At 41.9% G+C, this 27437-nt stretch overlaps 1 protein-coding gene and 1 pseudogene across 3 annotated transcripts in view; both read right to left on the bottom strand.

The window, feature by feature from the left end:
- Nucleotides 1-618: 618 nt before the first annotated feature.
- Nucleotides 619-27437, bottom strand: part of LOC111143499 (leucine rich repeat containing 8 VRAC subunit D) — a 118593-nt gene continuing 91774 nt past the window's right edge. For all 3 annotated transcript variants that reach the window (XM_022497301.1, XM_022497303.1, XM_022497302.1), the window contains one exon: nucleotides 619-3555. In XM_022497301.1, coding sequence (XP_022353009.1) covers nucleotides 977-3553 — 2577 coding nt within the window. In that variant the 5' untranslated portion in view covers nucleotides 3554-3555 and the 3' untranslated portion in view covers nucleotides 619-976. The remainder of the gene's footprint in view (nucleotides 3556-27437) is intronic.
- LOC111143500 lies at nucleotides 12839-14038 on the bottom strand (annotated as a pseudogene).

Raw genomic sequence — 27437 nt, 5'->3', positions numbered from 1 at the left:
CAGAGAAAGTGCTAGCAATAAAATATAAGACTTTTTCCTTTATATATATATTAGGCTCCCCTCTCAGTGGGGAGTCTGCTTGAGATTCTCTCTCTCTCCCTCTGCCCTCCCTACTGCACTTCTGTGCTCTCTCTCTCTCTCAAATAAATAATTAAAAAATATTTTGTCTTGGTTATAATTAATTTTTAAAAAAACATTTTCTATTTATTGGCAACCTTATAGTATTGATAGAAAAATGTGTCTCATGGTAACTCTAGACTATAGGAAAACAGCTCTCGGTAAGGGAAATGTCATTTTCTTTTATTTTTTCTTGTTATTTTTTAAAAAAACAAACAAATGACCCCCCCCCCACCACCCACAATCTACACACCTTCACTGTGTTCTGGGCCCTCAAGAGTGTAAAATCTCCAAAAAGGGATTCTCAGAAGCAGGAGACCTAGCCCAATGTGGTAAGAAGTGCCTATGTGAGGCACTCTAAATTAAAAGAGGAAGGAAATCAATTATTTCAGCTAATCCAAATTTACAAGTTGTGACCTGACGCGTCTTTCAGTGGTCTGCATTTAAGCAATATACCGCACCGATGCGGCAAAGTAAATCAAGACACCTCCAAAAAGGTGGTATAGTAAGAAAAATGTCCATTTAATCATTTACTTTAGCAGGCAAGCAATTTGTAAACATTCAGTAGCGGCAGCATCCAAGTTACAAACAATTTAAAAAGAAACCAAGATTAGTGATTATAATCGTTCCTTCCCTTTCCCCAAAAGAAAAAAAGAAAAGAGAAAAGATCTGGAAATGAATTGACTGAAAACACTACAAACAGGGAACATTCAGTTACGTCTTCTATCAGCCTTCTATGCATCCTCTCTGTGTTTTATTTTTGAAGATGTATCTACTCCTAAAATGCATTATCTTGCAATAACTTGTACGTGAGTGTTTGCCCTCTAGGACGGTGTTCCTGCACACGGATCATCTCAGTTTAAATCCCATTTGCAAAGGGAATATTTATGTCTTGATTCAATGCTTCTTTGACTTCGAGTGGCAGGGTGTCAAAAAGGTGATCTTCCACAACAAGCCCGCTTTTCTTGAGCAGGCGACACTGGCCCAGCTGGGCTGGCAGGCGGTCCAAGCAGTTCCCCTTTAGCTCCAGCTGAGTGAGCTGGGAGAGCTGACCAATCTTCTCGGGGAGGAAGGTGATGCAGTTTTGCCCCAGATTCAAAGTCCTCAACTTCATGCATTTGAACAACTGCTTTGGCAGAATGTCCACTTTGTTCCCAGTGATATGCAAATGCTGCAGGTTCTGAAGCAATCCTATCTCTATCGGAATCACTGAAATGTTGTTGTAGCTTACGTCTAAGCATCTGAGTTTCTGTAAACTGAACACTGCCACCGGTAAGGATTCGAGCTTGTTGTTAGAGAAATAAAGTGACTCCAAGTTTTTGACATGGGTGATGGAGGGAGGGATGGTAGCGATTTTATTATGCCATAATTTCAGACACGTCAGTCGTTTTAAATGCTGGAAACTGATGATCTCCTCGATGGTGCGTATGTTATTTGATTTTAAATCCAGTTCCTGCAGATTCGAGAGGCTGAAGATAGCATGGGGGATTCTCTCCAGCTCACAGTTCTGAAGTTCGAGCTCGGCGACATTCATCATTTTCTTAAGGCTGTTCAGTACCAAGAGTTTAGTGCCGTCATTATGAATGACTAACTTGGTAAGATGTGGAGCCACATCTGTAATGTTGGAGGGAACTTTGGTCAAATTGCTTTTCACGTGGAGAATCTTAAGGTGCCGCAGCTCCCGGAGAGATTCGAGCCCGATCATCTTGTTGTTCTCAGAGTTCAAATTGCCTATCAAGTACAACTCCCGAAGGTTTTTGAGTAGGTACACCCAGGCAGGGATTTCAGCCACGTCGGTGAACTTCACGTGAAGGCATCTCAAGTGATCGCGGAGGAAGCTAAAAGCCGTCTGTTCCACTTTCGCAGGGCAGTGGCAGAGGTGGAGCTCTTGGAGGTTAGTCATCTGAGAGATCTTAGCGGGAATTTTAGCTTCCGGAATCAGTTCAAGTTTCAGCACATCCAGGTCTGTGAGGTCAAAGACGGCGTCGGGCACGCCGGACAGCATGAACAGGTGGAGCTCCTGCTTGTCCTGGGCGTTGCGGGACACGTGTTGCCGAAGTTTCTCGAATGTCCACTCGTGGTTCAAGCTAATTTCCCTAAGCTTATTTTCACTGACTTCTGACAGGAACACACCAAAGCGCTTCGAATACAGCTGGTCATACTGGTCTACCATGTGCAGGAGGAACGCGAAGTCGTTTTTGACATCCGGAATGTCACTAAAACTGCTCTCTTCTCTGACTTTCTCGAAAGAATATTCCTTCAAAGGTATCCTGAATAACCAGAAGAGAGTGTAGAGGCAGATAAAACCATAAACACAGATAATGGATATGTAACTGATGAGAAGCTTCTTCAACATGTAAGCCATATTGTGGGTGCACTCAAACACTTCATAGCCAGTCAGGTGCTCCACTTTGGGCTTGCAGACGTGCTCGAAGCTGATGGCGTTGACGAAGTTGGCAGTATAGCAGAGGATGAAAATGAATTTGGCTGTTTTGATGAACGTTTGGACCACATAGAGTTTGTAGATCAAGTCACTGTCTTCCACGTGAGCACGGAACTTCCTCACTTTCTCGAACAGGGCTTTGGCCTGTTCCCCGTCTTTCTTATCCAGGATGGTCATGCTGGGGACCTCGATCACAGGCTTCTCGGCTGAGAATTTGAAGCCTGTCTTGTTGATCATCGGGGTACTGGCACTAGGGCTCCCCTCATCACTGCTGGTAGACACATGCTTTGGTAGAGTCTGGGCACCTGTTATTCTCTGCTTGTTCTCCTCCGAGTCTTCACACGCCGTCTCAGACAACGCTTTGGTAGTCCAAGGAGACTCAAAGCACTTTCCTAGTATTGAAACAAAATGTTCTACTTTTGAGCATGTTTTGGGATATTTGAACCAAAAATTGCTACTGACCATGAGAATAATAGTATGTATGAGAGCAAGGTATGGAAAGTACTTGGAATACCACGGAAGGGCCAGATGGTAACACATCTGATTAATAAATACATATTGCTGAAAATCTAAGTTTGTCTTTCGGCCTGTTGGATCTTTCTTCTCCTTCTTTGTCTCCTGATTTGGAAATGTCGAATCTGTGTGAGGATATGTGGCTCTGAGAGGTATGTCAGGTGTCACAGCAGATGCGCCAAAGGAAATGTCACTTGCCGTCCGCCCGTCTTGGTCTTGGTTGGTGGCTGCTTCCATCTTGGGGATACTGGTGGTAACGTCGGCATTTCCCGGTGGTGTGTGTGCCTTTGAATTTACAGGAGATGGCAATACTGGCAAGCAGACCACCTGATCTTTGGTAAGTTGCATGGTTCCTGCAAAGATGGCCACCATCAACATAACGACAGCCAGGTAATCCATAAACACGTCCCACCATGGTTTCAGGATTCGGTAAGTTGGTTGAATGTCATTAAGTGAAGCAACTTCCGCAAGGGTAAACATTCCTAGAAAACAAGAAAACAAAAGGCATCATTACAAAGATGGAAGCGAAACATTAAATGAAAAACAAACACACAAAAACTCTTTACTTGCTCCAAATGAAAGCATTCTCTTTCACATCCTAGCTTTTTATCCAAGGTAGGTATAGTAGAAAATAAGCTAAAAGGAACAACTATGAGAAAAAAATGCTGGTTTGTTGTAGGAGCTTTTCTCTCCTCACCCAAGAGAAGAGGAAAAAAAAAGTGGGGGCGGGGTAAGAAATGAAGAATGCTTTCTAGGTGAGAAATAAGGGCAGTGTGCTGAAGAGTTGGAGTAGAAAGGGCGGAAAAGTTTGAGAGCTGTTTTGGAGCCAGAATTGAAAGATTTTTAACTTTCTGGACCTTGAAGAAGGATGTGAGAACATGACGGTATCTGCTGTGAACTGGACGGATTCAAGGTTAAGACTGGAGTCTTAGGGGGCACCTAGGTGGCTCAGTGGTTAAAGCCTCTGCCTTCAGCTCAGGTCATGATCTCAGGGTCCTGGGATCGAGCCCCGCATCGGGCTCTCTGCTCAGCAGGGAGCCTACTCTTCCCCCTCTTTCTCTGCCTACCTCTCTGCCTGTTTGTGATCTCTGTCTCTATCAAATAAATAAAAAAAAAAAAAAAAAAAAAAAAAAGACTGGAGTCTTAGGAAGCGAGGTGAGAGGACTTCTATTTTGTACAAGCCAAAATGGAAGGGTCCGTACTATTAAACTCTACATAAGCTTTGTGTACCAGATTCAGGGTTATCACTTACTAACAGTATGATTCTCCAAAGTCTTATGTTTTCATCTGTATAATGGGGATGATAACTTCTGAGGGATATTGGAAAGCTTAAGTTAAGTATTGATTATAAAGCTCTAGCCTCTGGCCACAGTACTTGTTCGCTCGTTACGTTAGCTCTTCTCATTCTGGTGGAAATGTGCCATGGACAGCTGAAATTAAGGTTCTAGAGTTTAAGAGGAGTCTTAGTATACACATACTTGGGGTTTATCAATATATAGAGCTGGAACTCTGGCCTTGGATGCGGCCCCTGTGGAACCGCATGTGGCATGAGAAGAGGGCCAGAGACACAGGTGGAATGATCAGTGACAAGACACCAAAGAGGTCAGGGCCAGCAAGACCTTTGATCTCTACCAAAGCAGCGACCCCAGACGCAACGAAGGGAAGTCCAGTACCAGATCACCTGAAAATATGGTTACCAGTCACCGATGGCTGGCAGTGTTACAGTCCTGAAACAATTCCTACAAAGAATAAAAGTACAAAGGACAATCATCCTTGACAAAAGCAAGAAAAACTCAAAGTTTCTAGGGCAAGTGCTGGGAATGGGCCTCTGTGATCATACATGTGAAATCAGTGTTTATCTTCTTGAATCTGGAAGTTTCAGCTTCTTGAAAAGTAACACTATCACATTCTACTTTTTTGGGATGCTCTCAGGTTCCAGTATTCAACTAGAATATGACGTAATTCTTTGAAAAGCTAGTAAAAAGAAAGAAAGATAAAAGGCCAGGCAAATACCTAAAATTCTGGGAATATATTATATTTTAAAATAAAGGAAAGAAAATAGATTTTTAAAAATCTAATGATGCCAAAGTTGCCTGGACTGCTGTGTTGAGAAGGATTCTGAGGCTGACTCTGGTGTTAGCAAAGAAGTGTTAAATGACTGGTTACTAGTATCTCTCTTGGATGACAAAACAGAGAGTGGTGGGATCAGAACACTGACTCTGCTGGCTCTGTTTCAAAGTCTCTGAAAGTCGGGACGCTGTCTTATTTCTTCTGAAACTCTCTACATACATCTCGTGCTGCACAAGGCAGGAACATAATATTTCTTAATAAAATACAATGAATATTTATTCATCTGTAATAGCAATTCTCCTATCTATAGTTTTTTTTTTTTTTTTAAGTGGAATGTCTTTTATGTAAGAGGTAAATGTAAGCCCAAGGACTCCAAATACATAGAAACTATTCCATTGTCCTTACACTTAGTGAAGATCACTAGAAATCACACTTCTAGACTTCAAGGCTGAAGTATGAAATGCCTGGCCCTCAGTCTTTATTAAAAAATGACCAAGGAAGTGGGAGATAACATTCCCACCGGAATCCCTTTATCCTGAGCTCTTGTATCGTGTGTGTGTGTGTGTGTGTGTGTGTGTGTGTGTGTGTGTGTGGTTTTGTGAGTGGCTGGGAATTTACGCAGGAAGCCAGGCTACCGGAGTGCGCAGTGGGCCAAGCTGCATGAGAAGCAGTTCACCACATGTCATGTGAGCTCTTTGGATCCTACACAGAATGCACAAACACAGCACCAAGCCACAGGTCACCATGACTCTTATTTAGAATACAGAGATTACAGGTTTCTTCCTGGCAAAGAACTTCATCCAATCACACCCAGGGACCACGGTTTTAAAGGGCCATACATATAAATAATAGGAAAAAAAATACCTCTTTCTAATAAGATTCTTCTTTACTCTTCAGATTGTGGTATTGGGCTGTAAAGAAGTCAGGATGTTTGGGTTGGAGAACTGAGGGGAGAAGGGAATTTTGAAAGTCATCCTGCTGTGAATATTACTTACCTGTCTGTTAAGTCCTAATTATTACAACTGGTTTCTCTGCTTCCAGTCTTTATTTTTATTTATTTAGCTACTTATTTGATTATTGTTATTAAAGTAGAGTTGATGTGAAATGCTCCATTAGCTCTGGGTGTATAAAACAGTGATTCAACAATTATGTACATCACAAAATGCTCACTGTGGTCAGTGTCCTCACCATCTGTCACCAAAGTGATTACAATATTATTGACTGTACCTCCTACGTTGTATGTTTCATTCCTATGACTTCTTTGTTGTGTAACCTGAAGTCTGTACTCCCCAATCCCCTTCGCCTGTTTTGGTCATCCCTGCACTGCCACCTTCTCTGGCAACCTTAGGTTTGTTCTCTGCACTTGTGAGTCAATTTCTGTTTTTGTTTGTTCGTTTTGTCTTTTACGGTTTCCACATAGAAATAAAATCACACGATGTTTGCCTTTTGCTGTCTGTCTGCCTCCACTCTTGACTTCCTTCAATGCATCTCCCACCTGCTGCGGGTCCTTTGGTTAAAACTCTTCTCCAAAGATTCTCTACACTCTAGGCTGATAAGGTCTTCCAGCTTCTCCAACCAGCCACTCCTTGCCCCCCTGTATTCAGGTCCTTCTATGCACTGTTTCCTCTACTTCCTTCCCAGTCACCTTCATTAGGCTACCAGATTTCTGTCATCTTTCCCAGGAAGTCCTGCCTAACCCCCATCTGCATGGGGCTCTTCTCCAACGTGCTCTCACAGGACTCTGTCCCTTTGCCCAGGACAGTCTTTGTCACACTGTGGTGGAACCAACTGACTACTTGTCTGATCCCAGACCAGATTTTAAATTCAGTAGGGCCATGGGTCAGGGGCCATGTCTGTCCTCCTCATTTCCTTCTAGCCAATGCCTGCCACGTAGCAGGTGCTTCACCAAGGAAAGACCGTACGTACGGCTCTTGACTACCATCGTCAGCATCTCCTCCACCTCAACATCCCTCCAGAACAGCGACCAGCTCTCTGCATATGGTATTGGGTCAAAGAGCATTTGATTAAACTTAAATGCCACCACAGTGCAACTCAGGCTCTGACAAGAATAAAAACTCTAAGCCAGGCCTCTGCATAAAGATAAATAGCTAAAGGCTCAGACAGCAAAGAAGCTGTGGGATCCTTGTAACCGGTATTTCGTAGCCGTTAAAGCTTCATCTGTGGTTTTACAGCACCTTGGACTCGGGACAGGCTCTGATTCCAGGAGTGAGAAGAGGAGGTGGGTCACTTTCCCAGAGGAGGGAGAGAAAGTTAAAAGGTGGGGGCAGAGAACAGAGCATTAGAGTACTGTAACTTCACAATGACCCCAAATGATTGCTAGCTTGGCCTCCACAACCCAGCAAGGGTGCCAACATCTGAACAACAGGGACCAGCACACAAGGGTGGGCTCTTTTCCTCCAGCATGCTGTCTACTCTACAGCACAGAACGCCAAGGGTTCTGTGCCCCTGCCATCTCCTCCAGTCACTTCCCTTCTTTCTTTCTGTTCAACTCCTCTGGATTCCTCAAGCACCAGTGCAGGTACTGCCTCTTTTCCCGAACTCCTATCATATGGTCTAATAATATCTTTTTCTAATATTTGTCTCTTCCTGTAGATCATGAGCTCCTTCCTAAAGGATGTGGGCAGGGACTATGCCTTCCTATTCACCTGCCATCCACTGTGACCCACTCTCTCTCCTCTCAAGAACAGAGAAGGCATTCAGTGACAACAATGATGATGACGATGACAATAACGGCAGCTAGTTACGTGTCACCTTCCTCTCATGTGCCAAGCACTGTAATAGGAGTTTTACATCTGGTATAATCGGCTTCTGTGTGGGACGCATTCCTGAAATGAATGTACTACAGTTTAGGGTTTCAGGTTTTGTGGGGTGAGGGAACAGTTCTACTTCCAAAATGCTACCTAATTATCATAAAAGCCACCAAAATGAAAAAGACAGATAATATCAAGTGCTGGTGAGGATGGGGAGCAAGGAGAACCCTTAAACACTGCTGGTAGGAGTAAACTGATAAAACCATGCTGGGAAACTTCTGGGTTAACGTCTACTAAAATTGAACATGTGCACACTCTATGACCCAGCAATATACCCAGGAGAAAAACATATCCTTATCAAAAGCCACATATAAAAGACATTCCCAGAGGCACTAGTTGCAATCGCCCTACACTGGAAGCTAGCTACACGTCCACCACCAGTAGAATGAAAAAATGAAACGTGGGATATTCACAAAGTGGAGTATCAGGCATCCATGGGAATGAATGGTCTAGTTACGTGGGTCTGCTCGGTTTATAAAAAGTGATCTGTACGTTGAGGCTATGTGCCTTTTGGTTATTTATTATGTTTTAACTTCAATAAAAAGTTTCAAAAAGAAATGATCAAAGTACAAACAACTGCTCTACAAACGCTCAGTGTCAGCAGACAGAAGCTCCACCTTCCCCCAGCCAAGGCTTGCACAGGCTGGCTGGGGTCAGAGGCCTCCCCGGACTACAAAGGACTGAATCTGCCACAGAAAAGTAGGTGCAGAGGTATGAATCTACCATGTGCAACAGCTCTGGCTGGGATGAGCTCAAGGCGCACAGATGAACGCCAGTGGAACACCGTCTGCATTTCACCTAACCCTTACTTTACGCTCATCTGCCACAGTGGGATTATTTTCCCCTGACAGAGAAACTGGCCTGCAGGAATTAAGTTGTGGAAGTCAAATAATTAGTGGAGAAATCTGGATTGAAAAATCTCAGCTAAGGCCAAGCCACATGTTCCTTCTAGCAGGTGATGCTGCCTCTCTTCCTTACTCCTTGTGTGTGCAGTTTGCAAACTATTTTTCTATGAAATACCTCCGCGGACTTTCATGGTAACCCGGGGAATGAGGCACTGCTACTGGCTACCAGGATGCAGAAACCCGAGCACATAAAGCTTAACAGACCTCCCTGGGCTAATTAAGTGACACGGCTAACAGAATCTTTCATATTCCTATCTCCAGTCTATTCCTATCTCCATCGGTCTTCCAGTGGCTGCGCTGTTAGCTACGGTCGGCTGCTGAAGGAGGGAACTTCTGACCCTTGTCCTTGGCTTTGAGGAGACGGAGGAATGAAATTATGTAATCACCACCTCCTTCCCTAAGGTGACCTTTCACGATGTCAAAAACCATGAGCCAGGCACCAGGGAGCGGAATGTGGACATGATGTAACTTAGTCCTTGCCCTCCAGGAGTTCCCAGTCTAATGGACATCCCCATTAGCAGTAAGTGTGCTATTACAACACAGTAAGAAAACTGCCCTGACCGGGTTAATACAAAATACAGGAGGTGTAGGACAGCACAAACCCACGTCTGCATCTGATAACCGGGGGTGGGGCTCCACAGAGAAGTGGTTTCCAAGCTGAGATCAGAAGAAGGGGGACCGTCATGGGGTGCCTAGGAGGGTAGGAAATATGATTTTGACAGAAGTAGCAAGCACAAAGGCATGGAGATATGGGAGAAGTTAGGTATTATAGAAACTACAAATAATTCTATTGTTATCCCATTCTTCATCTAGTATGCCCCTGTAGAGATAGCACATTTTACAGGTAAGTCACAAGGTGGAAACAAACCGAAGCATGGATGGTTTAAATGTCTTAAGGGAGTGCGTGGGCCCATAAGGCAGGAAACCAGTACTTTCCTGCAACGTCAGCCACCAACTAGCTCTTATCTCAAACACAGGACTTCAGTAAGTGTGCCTGTTATCCCATTTTACCCATCAAAAACAGAGTAAAAACTTCCTACCTCCCAGGGAGTGTTTCAACCATTAACTGCCTGAAAATGCGGGAGCACTTTGAAAACAGAAATTGCTTTTCATATATACAAGTGCATACCAAGTATATTAAATATATATTCATATAATATAGTATGTTAAGTACATGATGATCCTCAAGTGACTTTCTAATGTGAAAGTCAAGTCAATGAGAGAGATCAGTACCTAACTTCCATATCCAAGGTTTGATCTCTTTAGTGAATGGGGACTCAGAATGGATATAACCATGTATAAGGGTGTTTTTGTTTTTTTTTTTTAACCTGAGAAAGGCACACTTAGTAGTAATTGCATACATTCTTTGGGTTCTCCTTTATAGTACGTCTATTGCAAAGGACTTAAAGAATTACATTACAAGCATGAGGATTTCACATTCCAAGGCTTCTCTGTTTATGGTACATACGAAAATCAGCTTAACATTCCCATAAGTACACATTTCTGATGGGAATTGGGAAAGTTTTCTGTACTAGAACTGAAAGAGTAAAATTAATGGACTTTGACTGAACAATGATGAATCAGGAAAGAACAGACTGAATCTAAATTCTTTTACACTATATGATTCTATTTTCTTTTCATTTTTTAAAAAAAAGATTATATTTATTTATTTGACAGAGAGAGACAGCAGGAAAGGGAACACAAGCAGGGGGAGTGAGAGAGGGAGAAGCAGGCTTCCCGCTGAGCAAGGAGCCTGATGCCAGACTCGATCCCAGAGTCCTGGGATCATGACCTGAGCCAAACGCAGAGGCTTAATGACGGAGCCACCCAGGTGTCCCTGCTTCTGTTTTCTTATCTGAAAGCATGACCAGTAATAATGGACTAAACCAATAACCAATAGCCAGGTTCAAAAATTAGAAGCTATGATGGTTGGACAACCCCGTAAATATACTGAAAAATGCTGAAAAGTACACTTAACTGGGTGAATTGTATGCTATATGAATTAAACCTCAAAAAAGTCATTAAAATTTAGAAGCCAGACCTCAATCTTTATTTTACTGCCTAAACTGCCTCTCAACAGAAACAGGATAGTGAAAGGAGGTACCCTAATTGTAGAGTCACACTACACAGCATTCTAGGTTCAAATATGTTCTAAAATGATTGCTATGTTATTATGATTACACCGAACTCGTCCTGAAGAAAAATCTTTAGCACTTTCCTTATCCACTCCATGTCTCATCTATTAAATCTTTTTTTTTTTTTCAAGATTTTATTTATTTATTTAACAGAGATCACAAGTAGGCAGAGACGCAGGCAGAGGGGGGCGGGGGAAGCAGGCTCACCGCTGAGCAGAGAGCCTGATGCGGGGCTCGATCCCAGAACCCTGGGATCATGACCTAAGCTGAAGGCAGAGGCTTTAACCCACTGAGCCACCTAGGCGCCCCTCATCTATTAAATCTTAATAACAATATTGCCATGTATTGGAAGCAATTCAGTTTAGGGTCTGACACAAAGATGTTTGCTGAATCTGAATGCAGAAAAAGAATCACTGAGGAGAAAAGCAAGCCCATCTTAATTAGTCTTTAACTGAAGAGGGTTAGGCCAATTTCTTGAATTTTGAATTAGCATGTAGCAGGAATCCCAAAATAAAAGACAGTAAAACTCTGGTTTCGATTTCATTTCTTTCCAAAACATTTCAATTAAAATTACTTATTTTTTTTTTAAGATTTTATTTTTAAGTCATCTCTACACCCAACATGGGGCTCAAACGTACAACCCCGAGATCAAGAGTTACATACTCCACCAACTGAGCAAGCCAGGTGCTCCCCAATGAAAATTACTTACATTAGGAGGTGGCAAAGTTTGATGCCAAAGAGACCTGGATTCAAATCTTGTTTTTTGCTCATGTTCTTTAGCAGTGTAAATGTGGGGAACTTAGTGTTCACTGGAAAACTTATATTAAGATTATTATTAGCATACAGCAAAATCCTAGCATCAAAACAGAAAAATATGGCCACCTAATTTAAAACTTTAAAAATTAATCCCATCTGCACAAGACGACCTTCAATACCCCTATTAAAAGGAAGACAAATGGCTTGGAAGTGTTACTTAATCAAAAGAATTTAGTATATGAAATAGCAAAGAGCTTGATTAATCAATCTAATACATATATTTTTCACATAGGTATGAGTTCCCTACCCAAATACGAATGTTCATTTTCTTTCTACTGCGTTCTGTGAAAAACCGGCCAGTTTTCTTGGCCAAACTGGGCAGATTGGGTAAACACCTGAGACTGGTGAGGATCAAATCCTCAAATCCTTCAGTGAAATAAGTCAAAGCAGAACAAGTTAAAGTTCATAAAGAAGTAATGAGCTATATCATCACTACCAGTATCCCTTCCTCAACATTCAATGTACATTTGAACATATGTACACACGTGTGCAGGAACACACACACATGCCACACCCAATTCAGACATGAAAAACTCCTACAATTAAAGAAAATAAATGCTTCAGATGTAAAATGAGAGAGAAGGAATGCTTCAGTGTTTTCAAACAGAGCTCTGTATGACTGATATTATATGAGTATTAACTGTTACAGATGTTATGTTACTAATTTTTTTTTTGGAAAGTTAAAAATTCCTTAATTTTTTATTCCTGGTACCACTACCACAATTTACTGGGCAATATACCTGATGTAATGAAAAGAAAACGAAAAAGAGAAAGACAAAGCTACAACAGATAAAGACCTCAGGAATATACATCTAACTGACACTATGTTGCATTAATCAATAGCCATACTTTTTGCAAACTGTGGCTATGACAGTCCTGAACAAGAAGGGTTTCCTGTTTAAGCTGCAGTAACTTTTCTGACTATGGATCATTGTTCCTTCTGTAGTAGATTTTTACAGTTCCTCTAATGCATTTGGGAGGACTGTTTCAAAGTAACCTGCAGCTTTCCTGACAAATCCTTGCTCTTCTCTCCTGCTAAGAACTGTAGCCCTTTTCTTCTGAAAAATTTTTAGAACCTTCTGCTACCATATCCACTGCTTCCACCACCAGATCCATAACCACCACCATAGGGACTGCCCGACCTTCTTCCACCAAAACTGCCCCCCCTTCATGGGTCCATAATTTGATTGCTGTTGTCCACTATAATTTCCAAAATCATTATAGTTCCCACCTCCACCATTTACCACCTCCCAAATTTCCTCCTTCATTGTCACCATCATATCCTCCACCACCACCTCCATATCCACCTCCTTGGTTTCCATACCCTGGTCCACCACCACCACAGACTCCTCTACTACTGTAACCAGGACCACCACCGTAGTTGCCACCATCACCTCCAAATCCATTATATTCACCATCACCTCTTCCATAACTACCTCTGCTGCCACCACCTCCACCACCATACCCTCCCTCTTGCACCAAAGTTTCCACCACGGCCAAAGTTACCACCACCTCCAAAGTTTCCTCTACGACCCGTGAAGTTGCCAGACCCACCTCCACGACCTCTTTGTGATCCAGCAGACTGCATTTCTTGTTTAGAAAGGGCCTTTTTCACTTCACAATTATGCCCATTAATAGCGTGGTATGTCTAAACAACAATTTTATCAACTGTATCATGATCATCAAAAGTTACAAAAGCAAATCCTGTCTTTTTTCCACTCTGCCTGTCTTCCATAACTTCTATGGTTTCAATCTTGCCATACTTTTCAAAGTAGTCTCTCAAATTATATTCTTCTGTATCTTCTTTAATACCACCAACAAAAATTTTCTTCACTGTTAGATGGGCACCAGGCTTTACAGAATTCTCTCTAGAAACAGCTCTCTTTGGTTCCACTACACGCCCATCAACCTTGTGTGGTCAGGCACACATTGCTGCATCCACCTCTTCAACACAGGAGAAAGTTCAAAACCAAAACCCCTGGAACGTTTTGTTTGGGGGTCTCTCATCACCACACAATCTGTAAGTGTACCCCATTCTTCAAAATGTTCTCTTAAACTATCATCTGTAGTTTCAAAGCTCAAACCACCAATAAACAGTTTTCTCAATTGCTCTGGTTCCTTTGGATCATGGCCCTCCTCACCCCGGTGGCAGCGGCGGCAATGGCCGGAGTCAGGCTGGGGGTGACCGGGTGGCGCTTTTACCTCCATTTTGAGACTGGACTCGCCATTATGTTATTAATTAATACATATTGTTATGGATATTATAATTATGCAAGATACTTTAGCTAATATAATTCCATATACAAATACAACAACTCAGTGTTACTCATTCTCAAAAAGATTATAAGAAATTTTCTTTTATTTATTTTTTTAAGAAGGGGGGGCAGAGGAGAGGGACAGAATGTTAATCAGGCTCCACGTCCAGTGCAGAGCCCAAAGTGGGGCTCAATCTCATGATCCTGAGATCATGACCTGAGCCAAAATCAAGAGTTGGATACTCAACCAACTGAGCCGCCCAGGTGCCCTGGAATTTTCTTTTAAAAGTCGTTTTCTATTTTAATAAATAGAATTTTATTTCTATTTTCTCAGCCGACAGAGCATGGGACTCTCAATCTTGGGGTTATAAGTTCAAGCCCCACGTTGCATGTAAAGATGAAAAATAAAATCTTAAAAAAATAAAAATAAAAAAACAATTTTCCTCTAACACTACTTTGGTCTAGATACCTCAAAAATAACAGAAAAAATGTTTAGGGACTTGTCCCTTGATTTTACAAACCACTTGGCTATCTAAAACCTACTAAACACTTGGAAGCTAAAGACCACCTTGCTTAAGAATGTTTGGATCAACCAGGAAATCAAAGAAGAACTCAAATAAATCAGGGAAACCAATAAGAATGAAGACACTTTGGTCCAAAACCTGTGGGATATAGCAAAGGCAGTCCTAAGGGGGAAATACATAGTCCTCTATGACTCCCTCAAAAAAAATTAAAAAATCCAGAATACGCCAGCAATCTTTACACCTTAAAGAACTGGAGAATCAACAACAAATTAAGCCAACCCCACACATAAGAAGGGAAATAATCAAGATTAGAGCAGAGATCAATGAGATAGAAACGAGAAATATAGTAGAACATATCAACGAAACGAGAAGCTGGTTTTTTGAAAGAACCAGTAAGATCAATAAACCACTAGCCAAACTAATCCAGAAAATAAGAGAGAAGGCCCAAATTAATAACATTATGAATGAAAAGGAAGAGATCACGATTAACACCAAGGAAATAGAAATAATCATTAGAAATTATTATCAACAGTTATATGCCAATAAGTTAAGCAACCTAGATGAAATGGACGCATTTCTGGAAACCTACAAACTTCCAAAACTGAATCAAGAAGAAATTGACAACCTGAATGAACCAGTATCTAGTAATGAGATTGAAGCAGTGATCAATAACCTCCCAAAAAACAAGAGCCCAGGACCTGACAGATTACCTGGAGAATTCTACCAAACATTCAAAGAAGAAATAATACCTATTCTCCTAAAGCTGTTTCAAAAATAGAAACAGAAGGAAAACTTCCAGACTCTTTTTATGAAGTGAGCATTACCCTGATCCCCAAACCAGGCAAATATCCCACCAAAAAGGAGAATTTCAGACCAATATCCCTGATGAATATGGATGCCAAGATTCTCAACAAGATCCTAGCTAACAGGATCTAATAGTACATTAAAAACATTATCCACCATGACCAGGTGGGATTTATCCATGGGATGAAAGGGTGGTTCAACATTCACAAATCAATCAATGTGATAGAACAAATCAGTAAGAGAAGAGAGAAAAACCACATGGTCTTCTCAATTGATGCAGAAAAAAGCATTTGACAAGATATAGCACCCATTCCTGATTAAAATGGTTCAAAGTACACAGATAGAGGGAACATTCCTCAATTTCGTAAATCCATTTCTGAAAAACCCACAATGAATATCATCCTCAAAGGGGAAAAGCAGACAGCCTTCCCTTTGAGATCAGGAACATGACAAGGATGTCCACTCTCACCACTCTTGTTCAGCATAGTACTAGAAGTCCTAGCAACAGCAATCAGACAACAAAAAGAAATAAAAGGTATTCAAATTGGCAAAGAAGAAGTCAAACTCCCTCTCTTCGCAGATGACATGACACTTTATATGGAAAACCCAAAAGACTCCACCCCCAAACTACTAGAACTCATTCAGCAATTCAGTAATGTGGCAGGATACAAAATCAATGTACAGAAATCAGTTGCTTTCTTATACACTAACAATGAAAATACAGATAGGGAAATTAGAGAATCGATTCCATTTACTATAGCACCAAGAACCATAAGATACCGGGGAATAAACCTAACCAAAGAGGTAAAGGATCTGTACTCAAGGAACTACAGAACACTCATGAAAGAAATTGAAGAAGACACAAAAAGATGAAAGACCATTCCATGCTCATGGATTGGAAAAATAAACATTGTTACAATGTCTATACTGCCTAGAGCAATCTATACTTTCAATGCCATTCCGATCAAAATTCCACCAGTATTTTTCAAAGAGCTGGAAAAAACAATCCTAAAATTTGTATGGAATCAGAAGAGACCCCGAATTGCTAAGGAAATATTGAAAAGGAAAAACAAAACTGGGGGCATCATGTTGCCTGATTTCAAGCTTTACTACAAAGCACAAAAACAGACACATAGACCAGCGGAACAGAGTAGAGAGCCCAGATATGGACCCTCAACTCTATGGTCAAATAATCTTTGAAAAAGCAGGAAAAAATATACAGTGGAAAAAAGACAGTCTCTTCAGTAAGTGGTGTTGGGAAAATTGGACAGCTATGTGTAGAAGAATGAAACTTGACCATTCTCTTACACCATGCACAAAGATAAACTCGAAATGGATAAAAGACCTAAATGTGAGACAGGAATCTATCAAAATCCTAGAGAACATAGGCAGTAACCTCTTTGACGTCAGCCACAGCAACTTCTTTCAAGACAGGTCTCCAAAGGCAAAGGAAACAAAAGCAAAAATGAACTTTTGGGATTTCATCAACATCAAAAGCTTCTGCATAGCAAAGGAAACAGTCAACAAAACAAAGAGGCAACCCACAGAATGGGAGAAGATATTTGCAAATGACACTATAGAACTATAAAGAACTCCCCAAACTCAACACACACAAAACAGATAATCACATCAAAAAATGGGCAGAAGACATGAACAGACACTTCTCCAAAGAAGACATGCAAATGGCTAATGGACACGTGAAAAAATGTTCATCACTAGCCATCAGGGAGATTCAAATCAAAACCACATTGAGATACCACCTTATACCAGTCAGAATGGCCAAAATTAACAGGACAGGAAACAACAAGTGTTGGAGAGGATGTAGAGAAAGGAGAAAGGATGTAGAGAAAAAAAGAGAAAATCTTACACTGATGGAAGGAATGCAAGTTGGTGCAGCCACTTTGGAAAAGAGTGTGGAGATTCCTTAAGAAATTAAAGAATAGAGCTTCCCTATGACCCTGCAATTGCAGTACTGGGTATTTACCCCAAAGACACTGATGTAGTGAAAAGAAGGGCTATCTGTACTCCAATGTTCATAGCAGCAACGGCCACAGTCGGCAAACTGTGGAAAGAACCAAGATGCCCTTCAACGGACGAATGGATAAAGAAGATATGGTCCATATATACAAAGGAGTATTATACCTCCATCAGAAAGGATGAATACCCAACTTTTATATCAACATGGACAGGACTAGAGGAGATTATGCTGAGTGAAATCAGTCAAGCAAGAGAGTCAATTATCATATGGTTTCACTTAATTGTGGAGCATAAGGAATAACATGGAGGACATTGGGAGATGGAGAGAAGTGAGCTGGGGGGGGGGGGTGGGGGAAACTGGAGGGGGAGACAAACCATGAGAGAATGTGGACTCTGAGAAACAAACTGAGGGTTTTGGAGGGGAGGGGAGTGGGGGGTTGGGTGAGCCTGGTGGTGGCTATTAAGAAGGACACATATTGCATGGAGCACTGGGTGTGGTGCATAAACAATGAAATCTGGAACACCGAAAAGAAAAAAAAAAAAAGGACCTTAAGAAAAATAAAGAACTAAAACCTACTAAAATCAGATTTCACAAAATCCACCCATTTTGCTACCTCCAAAAGCTTTTTTTTTTTTTAAGTGGGGGAGGGGCAGAGCGATCTTATGACCCTGAGGTCACAGCCAAAATCAAGATCCAGACTTTTAACTGACTGGGCCACTCAGGTAGCCTTCCAAAAGCTTTTTATGAATCCACTTAACACCTGAAAGAAAAGGACTTGAGAAAATCCAGAATCTGTGAGCTACAAAAACAAAGTATATTTTAGTACCTACTTGGACTTTCTCTCTAGAGCAGTGCTATTCACAGAGAAAATCCACTTCAAAGCTAAGGAATAGAATTCTCAATACATTTTAGAAAATCTAAGACAAAATATCTCAGGAATTAACAAAAATATTTTAATATACCATTGTGTATTTTCTTGCCTTTTCTACTAGCTTTTAATTCTAAAAGTCAAGGCCCATGTTTGAAAGCTAGAAAATGAGATCTCATTCATGGAACAAAAGAACCTCTAAATCAATGGCTTCCACATTTCATTTCGTGCAAACATCAGAGTTTTCTTTCACAAATTATCACTAGCATTGCCTTGACCAGGAACTCAGGCCAAGAGAACTTCACAAATCCTTCAGTACCTACAGGTATCGCTTAGGCACCTTCTACTAGAAACTATATTTCATTCAAAAAACATTTACAGAGTGCTAGATACAGGAGCTGGGGATAAAAAGGGGAATAATAATACGAAAAATCAGCAGCTGTCCCCACTGAAAAAGAAGCCTAGAGGAAACACAAACAGAGAAAGAGGTATGGAGATGGTCTGATCAGCCCTGCAAAAGAGGCCTTAATAAAGGCTCCAGAGAAAGCCATCCCAGGCTCAGAGAGAAATGTCTGGTCAAAGTCTTCTAATCCTAACTTCATCCAGTTTGCGAGGCAGCCAGTGGGATTGTTAAGGGTAGTTACATTTGCATTTCTAAATTCTTCCCACCTGTAAGAAAAGACATCTTAGGCCAAAACTGACCATTTTGTTTTCAAGTTTACTCACCTTTAGTATTGCTACTCCAGAGTATGACTGGCACATGCCTGAGACTGGACTAAGGAAAGTGAGTCAGAATGGAGATTTCTGACCCCCTCAGGACCTTTCCATGATCCTGGGAAGTCTTGCCACATTCTGTTCCAGTTGTCTTTGGGACAGAAAGGCCCTCTCATCACAAACCCATGGGTATCTGCTCTGGATACAGACAGCTGGGAACCTACCAGTCCTTGCTCCTGATTTAGTCCAGGTTGCTAGAAAGCACCTGAGTGCCTTGCCTGGTATTCATCTTACTAACCCTGAGAAAACTTCTCAAAGTTAGTAAAAGATACTCAGATATGGCTATCCCATACCTTGGACATGTAATTCATGAGGCTACCCAGTGGTTCATTAAAACAGCCCAGCCATTAGGACTAGAAATGAACACAGACACAGACCATGGCTGCTCATGACCCTTGCTCAACTGGGAGTTCCATCAATCTGTCTGTCTCCTTCTCTCCCTCCACCTAGGTTTGAATTCCCACCCTAAAGGAGGTGAGTTTCTTTTATCTGCATATACCCAGAGCATGACACAGGGAAAAAGAAAAACAAAAACAAAAATGTAATAAAGGTCTGAACCAGACCAGAACAAATCCTGGTGACCTGTAACCAGCATTCTAGGAGCGGGCGTAGAAGGCACTGAACCTGTGAGCCAAACGCTGTCGCTGTTCATTACAGGGACAGCTGAGGTCACTGTTAATTGTGCCAGAGTTTAAAAGGATCAGCTCTGGCACAAATTCTTCAATGTCCAGATGGACAGTACCATACAACTCTTTTTAACAGGTTATTCTGAAGGTGACTCACAGGGATAGACCATCTGCAGGCAGTTTGGCTTAGAAGTCAACATTCTACGGGAAAACAAAAAGACAAAGGTAAGTGTGGGCACACCCTCACCAGGAGATAAGACCAAGGTCTGATTCTTGATTGCAGGCAGGTGATAAGCCAGTGTGAACTCCTGGACTGAGGCAAAAGAGCCCCATTTTAGCATACAGCCAAGCAATATAAAAGGACAAGCAGGAAGGAGCTCCAGAGAGGCAGACTCCGGGAGACAAGGAAGCTGCCGGAACCTCAGATGTTTGTTTTCCTCGTCCTCATGGTGTTTTTTGCCCTTCAGCACACATACTGGATGCCGAGGTTCTGACCGCCTCTAACTGCATGTGCACAGTTTGCTGGAGTCCATAAACACTTCAATCAGAATACTGTACCAAAGTGCTGAGTCAGTACCCAGAGCCCTGGGAAGTGCTCTGTGAAAGCTGCTGTCGTTATTCACTGTGTTGTATAAGGCATTTTATATAAAGAGCTCTATAAAAATTCTTTACTACCAGATAGGAAGACGAGAGTTTGCCTTTCACAACGTACTGACATAAGAGCAATGGGATCTGGGTGTTCTCCACTTAGCTGTAGCTTCCAAGAAAGACGGCTACATTTTATAAAGGCATTATAAGCATTAACCCTTAACCTGAATCTTTGTTTACTTATTCACTCCCTCAACCCTCCATCCATGAAACATATCTGTGTACTCAAGTGTTAACATGATGCAAATTCCTGGAGAAACTCTGGTGGGCAAAGACATGTTTCCTTTCTCATGGAATGCACAGTCTAGGAGAGAGAACTATTCATGACTGAAGATGTAAAACGGTCAACTGAGAAGCGCTACCAAGAAGAGGACCACTCAGGAAGATTTTACTTTGCAGGGAGAGGAGCATAAGCTTCAGGAACCCTTGCTGTCACAGGACCCTTTCAAGGCCCAGCATCTACTTTTAATGCCTCTAACTTTGTGTTCTTTTCTTAAAAGAGAGCTTCCCCATGTCATGATACGGGAAGATCTTGACCTTCCTCGTCTTGCATGCATCATGAAAGCAGATAACAGCGGCTTTTCCTCCAGGTGGCAAGATCAGGGAAGAAGTCCCAACTGGGGCAGAATGTGAAGAAAGTGCAGAGGGGCTGGGCCAGAAGGTCCAAAGGTCCTGCTTTGTAGCCAGACAGCGAGGAAAGAGCATGTGAGGAACGGAAGGGTCCCCGGCCTGGAGCTCAGGGAGGAAGAGCATGTGGTGTGAGGGGATGTGGTCCTGTGAGCCATGTGGAAGTTTCTGATGTCACAGAACTAAGAGCAGCAGGGAGCCACCGATGTGTTTGGAGCTTGAGATGGGAGGCACGTGACAAGTGGGGGGGTGGGGTTTGTCTCTTCCAAGATCGCTGTGGGCAGGAGGACACTAGTGAGGGAAGATGGGAGATTAGGAGAGCAGCTACTGGTTATTCTGGGCAAGAGATGAAGGTGAAGACTGGGCTCTGAGTGGAGAAGGGAGGGAGCAGGTAACATGGAGGATTTAGGAACTAAAAGGCCCAAGAACTAACAACCAGACTTAATGGACTGGATAAGGAAGGCGAAGGAGAGAAAGGTGTTAAGGGATAACCCCCCGGTTTCCTTTAATTCTCTACTTTATCGGTCCGTACCCTTGTTCTTTTATGTCCATTTACAGGATTTCATTGTAACTGAATCTTTTTTCCTAAGCCCTTCAAATCCTTTCCCCACCGCCCGCACACACATCTTCCAGAATTCTTTATACCATTTTCCCCCCGAAACCCTTTTAAAAAAAGTAAGCAGCAGATTATATATAATAATCTGCTTTTTAAAAGGGTTTGGGGGAAAAAGAGGAAAAAAAGGAAAAGAAACATAGTCCTCACATGTTAGGGCATGAAATCTATAAGCTTAAGATAGTTTGAAAAACATGACTTTAGTATTATCAACACATAGATGATGGGTAACTATCTTTTTACAGCACTTCTGGGGTGAAGCACAATTTTAAAACACAAAACAGGGTGCCTGGGTGGCTCAGTGGGTTAAGCCTCTGCCTTTAGCTCAGATCATGGTCTCAGTGTCCTGGGGTGGAGCTCCAGTATTGGGCTCTCTGCTCAGCGGGGAGCCTGCTCCCGCCCCCCCCACCTCTCTGCCTGCCTCTCTGCCTACTTGTGATCTCTGTCAAATAAATTAATTAAATCTTAAAAAATAAAAAACCCAAACAGTTCCGGGTTCATCCATACTTAGAGAATGCATACATACGATGCATTGCACTGTACAATATCATATGCAATATAATCAAAAGAAAGCTGGCAGATAACACTGTAAGAATCCTACACACAGTCAAAGTCTGTGATTTTTCATGCTAATAAAACCTGGTTTCTGGAATAAACTAACATGGAAACTAGAGAAAAACCAAACCTTCCTTAGATCTTTCAGGCGAGACAGGGAAAAGCAGCATAGTTTTGTTCCTTCTTACGTTTTCTTTAGGTATTAAAATGAGTTTATATTTGATAGGTACAAAATAGCCAAGCAGTAGGGTAGCAGTGAAGATGGGGCAAAGATATAAGGGGTAACAGTATGAGAATACAATGAAATTCTTTAAAACTATACAAAAATAACATAAAAATGGCATAATTTATGCACAAATAATCTAGAGTCTCCTTTTACTGAGCTAATAATTTAAAACAGAACTTTAGGGATGCCTGGGTGGCTCAGTTGGTTGGGCGGCTGCCTTCGGCTCGGGTCATGGTCCCAGTGTCCTGGGATCGAGTCCCGCATCGGGCTCCTTGCTCGTCAGGGAGCCTGCTTCTCCCTCTGCCTCTGCCTGCCATTCTGTCTGCCTGTGCTTGCTCTCTCTCCCTCTCTCTGACAAATAAACTTTAAAAAAAAAAAAAAATCTAAAACAGAACTTTAATTCTTACATGTTGGTAGCATAATGGATAAGAAAGTGGCTTAAGGAGTTGGCCTGCCTGAGTTTCCATCCCATCTCCACCTCTTAACACTTCATCTGTAAAATGGACACACAATTAGTATCTCACATCACTAGCTATGTAAACTTGGGCCTTCACTGTCCTCATCCGTGGAGCAGGGATAAAATACCACTGTGACAGGATACACAAGACATCCAGTATAATGCTGAACACACAGCAGGAATGTTTACCAAATGTTCCTACACCAACCTCTCTCCAAAACTGGCTTGAGATGTCCAGAAAAAATTAAGGAAGGTGGGAGCCGCTAAAGAAAACCCTGAAGAAGAAGGTGGTAATGGAGAGAAAAAAGGATCATCAAGGATTTGGGTGGGGAGGGGAACAGTGAAGAAAAAAGAGAACAGGATAAAACCCAAAACAACAAGATAAGGAGGAGGGGACTTCAAGGTAATAAAGGTGTAAATCAAATACCGTGAAGATGAAAAACAATCAAAACTCTTAAAAGTCATTAATGACAGTTGACAAAATAATGGAATTCATTATTGATATTAGAAGCAATCTGAGGTTTAACCAAAACTTCTCCCAAAGTGTCAGCCTTCTAAAGTAATACGAAGCCTCGTTTTGGAATTATTGATAAAATGGTAAATTTGGCTGAGTATCACTTTTGTCCTATTTCAAAGGATTTGATAAAAGAAAGGATTGCTTTATTCACAATTTACTTCTTGTTTCTTGGTACTTAACTTGTGTAGCCCTTGGTTTTTTGTTTGTTTGTTTGTTTTTTAAAGATTTTATTTATTTGACCGAGATCACAAGTAGGCAGAGAGGCAGGCGGGGTGGGGGGGGAAGCAGGCTCCCTGCTGAGCAGAGAGTGATTCCCAGGACCTGAGATCACGACCTGAGCCAAAGGCAGACACTTAACCCACCGAGCCACCCAGGTGCTCCTGTATAGCCCTTGTAAAAACTACACATCGCCTCTAGAGAAGCGGGTCTGATAGGGTATTTGACTGGAAGCCCTTCACTAGCTACAGTGTGCATGGTGTTAATGGTATTTTCCCTCTTCCCAAATTATGATGAATTAGCGGATTTTTAATAAAGAGAGCCACAATCATGATGATCTAATTGATAACATTTCTCCTGATTATAAAGTATTAGCGGAGCTATAAAACTAAGGCACAACTGAATAGCCCAGAGTGTGTAAAAACTCCTAAACCTTTCTGTACTGGGAGGGTACAAAGACCTTACCAAATGCATATGCTTACTTTACACATAAGCGGCTAACTCAGTATGCTGCTGCTGATTTTAGATGAAGCTGCTTCTTGCAACATTACATGAAGATCCTTGAATTTAAAAAACGGGGTATTTACTTTCTGACAAAGCATGATATTGATTCAACCCTGAAAAAATGATTCAAGATAACATTTTTGAACAAAAAAAAAAAGTGTTACATACACAAGTGCCAATGTATTTATTTACGCATCTGCTATTTTAACTGTAGAGAAATTAACAGTGTTCCTCAACCCATGTCACGGTCCACAGAGAAAAGGGCATTTTTACAAGCCCTTGGGCAAACTGAAGAGATCTGAACACAATCGGCCCTGATTTCAGCCATCTGGTACCCATCCCTGGCATAGACTGGGAATTCCACATTGAAGTATAAGATATTGGATGTAAATTAAGATCTAAAATCTTCTAAGTGATAGAATTTATCCATCTGAGATGTGATCATTTTTGGAGTGATTAAATGTTATTTTCCTTTCTTCCTCGTGAGCCAAAACCCCAGTAAAAACAGATTATTATCACCAAGAAACAGTTTGCTCATTTGTGTCATCTTACATGCAACACATCAGAACTCTAACAATGATGATGTGTACTGTTTTAACGGATCAGTATCATTAGGTCGATGCTGCTAATGCTAAGACAGAGAGTGGCTGTTTAATCACCCACCGATTCATTGTCAAGCACTGCATTCCCTGTGAAGGTAGGAAGGATCTGTAGTCGAAGATAACTTATCTGGCCCATCCTAGACTTCAGGAAACCTTTACTGTCCAAGAAGGCATCGGGCTCACCTCATGACACATTATCAGCAAATATTTGGCTTAGGTAGCTCAGTAGGGGCTGAGAATACATATATAATAGGAGCAAGATACATACAGCCCTTGCCCTCCCACAGCTTCAAGTTCTGCCCATACTCACTTTACGTACTCTGGAAACGATGACGTATAAACCACTACCACTATTCTGCCCAGAATTACTTACAGTAAACAGTCCTAATCCATCCTAATCTAAAATGACAACAAAAGAAGTATATGACTGTTAGGAAATCTGCAAGAGCTGAGACCAATAAAAGTGAAAACGAAGTTCACCTTCTGAACTGGAAAACTTTTGAGAGTGACAAGTGCTAAACAAAAAGGGAAGCCAGGATGAGGTAGAACTGGGACTCTCCATGAAAACTAGGACTTATTGTCACCCTTAGAGCCCACATGAGCTAGAAATATTTGAGGCCATCATGCAAGGCTGACATGTAAACACAAGTCTTGATTTTTTTTTAAAGACAAATAATCTGCAGACACATCCTATCCTATCCTTTCCTTCCTCCCTCTCTCCTTCCCTCCCTCCGTTCCTTCCTTTTTCTTCCTTTCTTTCTTTCCTTTTTTCTTTTTCAAGATTTTATTTGTCAGAGAGAGAGAGCACAAGCAGGAGGAGCAGAGTGCAGAGGGAGAAGCAGGCTCCCCGCTGAGCAAGAAGCCGGACGTGGGACTCAATCCCAGGATGCTGGGATCATGACCTAAGCCAAAGGCAGATGCTTAACCCACTGAGCCACCCAGGTGCCCCTTCCCAGTTTCACTTTTAATCAACATACATTTTTGTTCCTGTGATAAAGGCAAGTAAGTATCCTCCAGATACCATCCTCACTTTCTCTTTTTTGGTAACAGACATCTGCTACCATCACCGCTTAGTTGAGCTGCGTAGAGACTGTTGCCCGGTTAGAGGTAATATTTCCTAGCCGTATTTGCAACCAGGTATGGCCCTGTAACTTAGCTGGGCAAAGAGGATGTAAGAAGCGATTGCTCACTTCCTGGTAAGCTCCGTAAAGACAAATCTACCTACTTTGGCCTTCCTTTTTCCTTTTTCCTGCTGGCTAGAAAATGGGGAAGAAGGCACAACCTCAGAAGCCATGTGCAAGGCACAGCAAAGCAATCCTACAGCCATAGGCTGCTCGCATCAGGACTGCTGTGTGAGAAGGAAACGCCTTATAAGGCATTCTATTAACAGCAGTTCAGCTGGTTCCAAAATTAATAAAATTCAGAACTACTCAAAAACGCCTCTTAAATACAAGGATCCAGAAATAGAAAGATTTGGATAGACTCATTTGTGAGTACTTCTTTGTGGTTTCCGGGAACACAAAAGAGTGGTGGCTTTTCCAAGAGGAGGGCTCAGGGAAAGCACGACATCGTCAGATCCAAGTTAGAAAAAGGGCAATAAGGAACCCTTGAAAAGTTTGAACGGGGAAGCGGGCGATGAGATCAGCACTTTGATTTAGAAAGAATCCTATCCAGAGTATGAAGTGGGACTGGAGGTAGGAAAGGCTGGAGGAGGGGAAGCGAGTGTCAAAGTTACACTGGACAAGGTGACTTCCAGGTAAATTCAGTATTTCAGCTTGAATAGCTAGGACCTGTGTATAATACATTCAAGTAGAGATTACTAGGAATCACTTGACCTAAATCTCAGGGGACGGATCCAAAATGGAATTATCCAATTGTGACTAATCAGCATATGGAAGATAAGAGTACCCACGGGGAGTACCTATGGAGAAAAAGGTCAAGGAATCCTGGGGCTCTCTACCATTTAGGGAACAAGTGGGAGAAAAGGATTCAGTGAGGGTGCGTGGGTCTGTGGGGGTGGTAGTCAGAGAGAGGTGGAAAACCGTTCTGGAAGCCAAAGGGAGCAAGTCAAGGAGGTTAAAGGTAAAGACTGACTGCTGGGTCAGACAGTTCAGTGCCTAAGCACTGTTCACAAATCAGTATGGCTCACTGAGGGTGAGGAGTAAGTGGGAAAGGGAATGTCTGCTTCTTGAACGTCAGCTGGGGAGAAAAACAAAAGGCTGGGACAACAGCAAGAAGGGTAAACAGGTTAGATGGAAGGGTTTACTTTTTAGGATGGGAAAAAGTAGGCAGAGAGTTAGAAGTTAAAAAGAACAGGGTAACGAATGTTTATAGCAGCAATGTCCACAACAGCCAAACTATGGAAAGAACCTAGATGTCCATCAACAGATGAATGGATAAAGAAGAGGTGAGGTGGTGTATATATATACAATGGAATACTATGCAGCCATCAAAAGAAATGAAATCTTGCCTTTTGCAATGACGTAGATGAACTAGAGGGTATTATACTGAGCGAAGTAAGTTGATCAGAGAAAGACAATTATCATATGATTTCCCTGATATGAAGAATCTGAGAAGCAATGTGGGAAGTTTGAGGGGTAGGGAAGGAAAAAATGAAACAAGATGGGATCGGGAGGGAGACAAACCATAAGAGACTCTTAATCTCACAAAACAAACTGAGGGTTGGTGAGGGGTGGAAGGGTATGGAGAGGGTGGTTGAGTTATGGACATTGGGGAGGCTATGTGCTATGGTGAGTGCTGCGAAGTGTGTAAACCTGGCGATTCACAAGCCTATACCCCTGGGACTAATAATA

This window comes from Enhydra lutris, unplaced genomic scaffold (assembly GCF_002288905.1).
Source record: "Enhydra lutris kenyoni isolate GAN:26980312 unplaced genomic scaffold, ASM228890v2 scaffoldscaffold9, whole genome shotgun sequence".
Classification (NCBI taxonomy): Eukaryota; Metazoa; Chordata; class Mammalia; order Carnivora; family Mustelidae; genus Enhydra; species Enhydra lutris.
The sequence above is the reverse complement of the archived record's forward strand: the minus strand, read 5'-3'. Positions and strand labels throughout refer to the sequence as shown.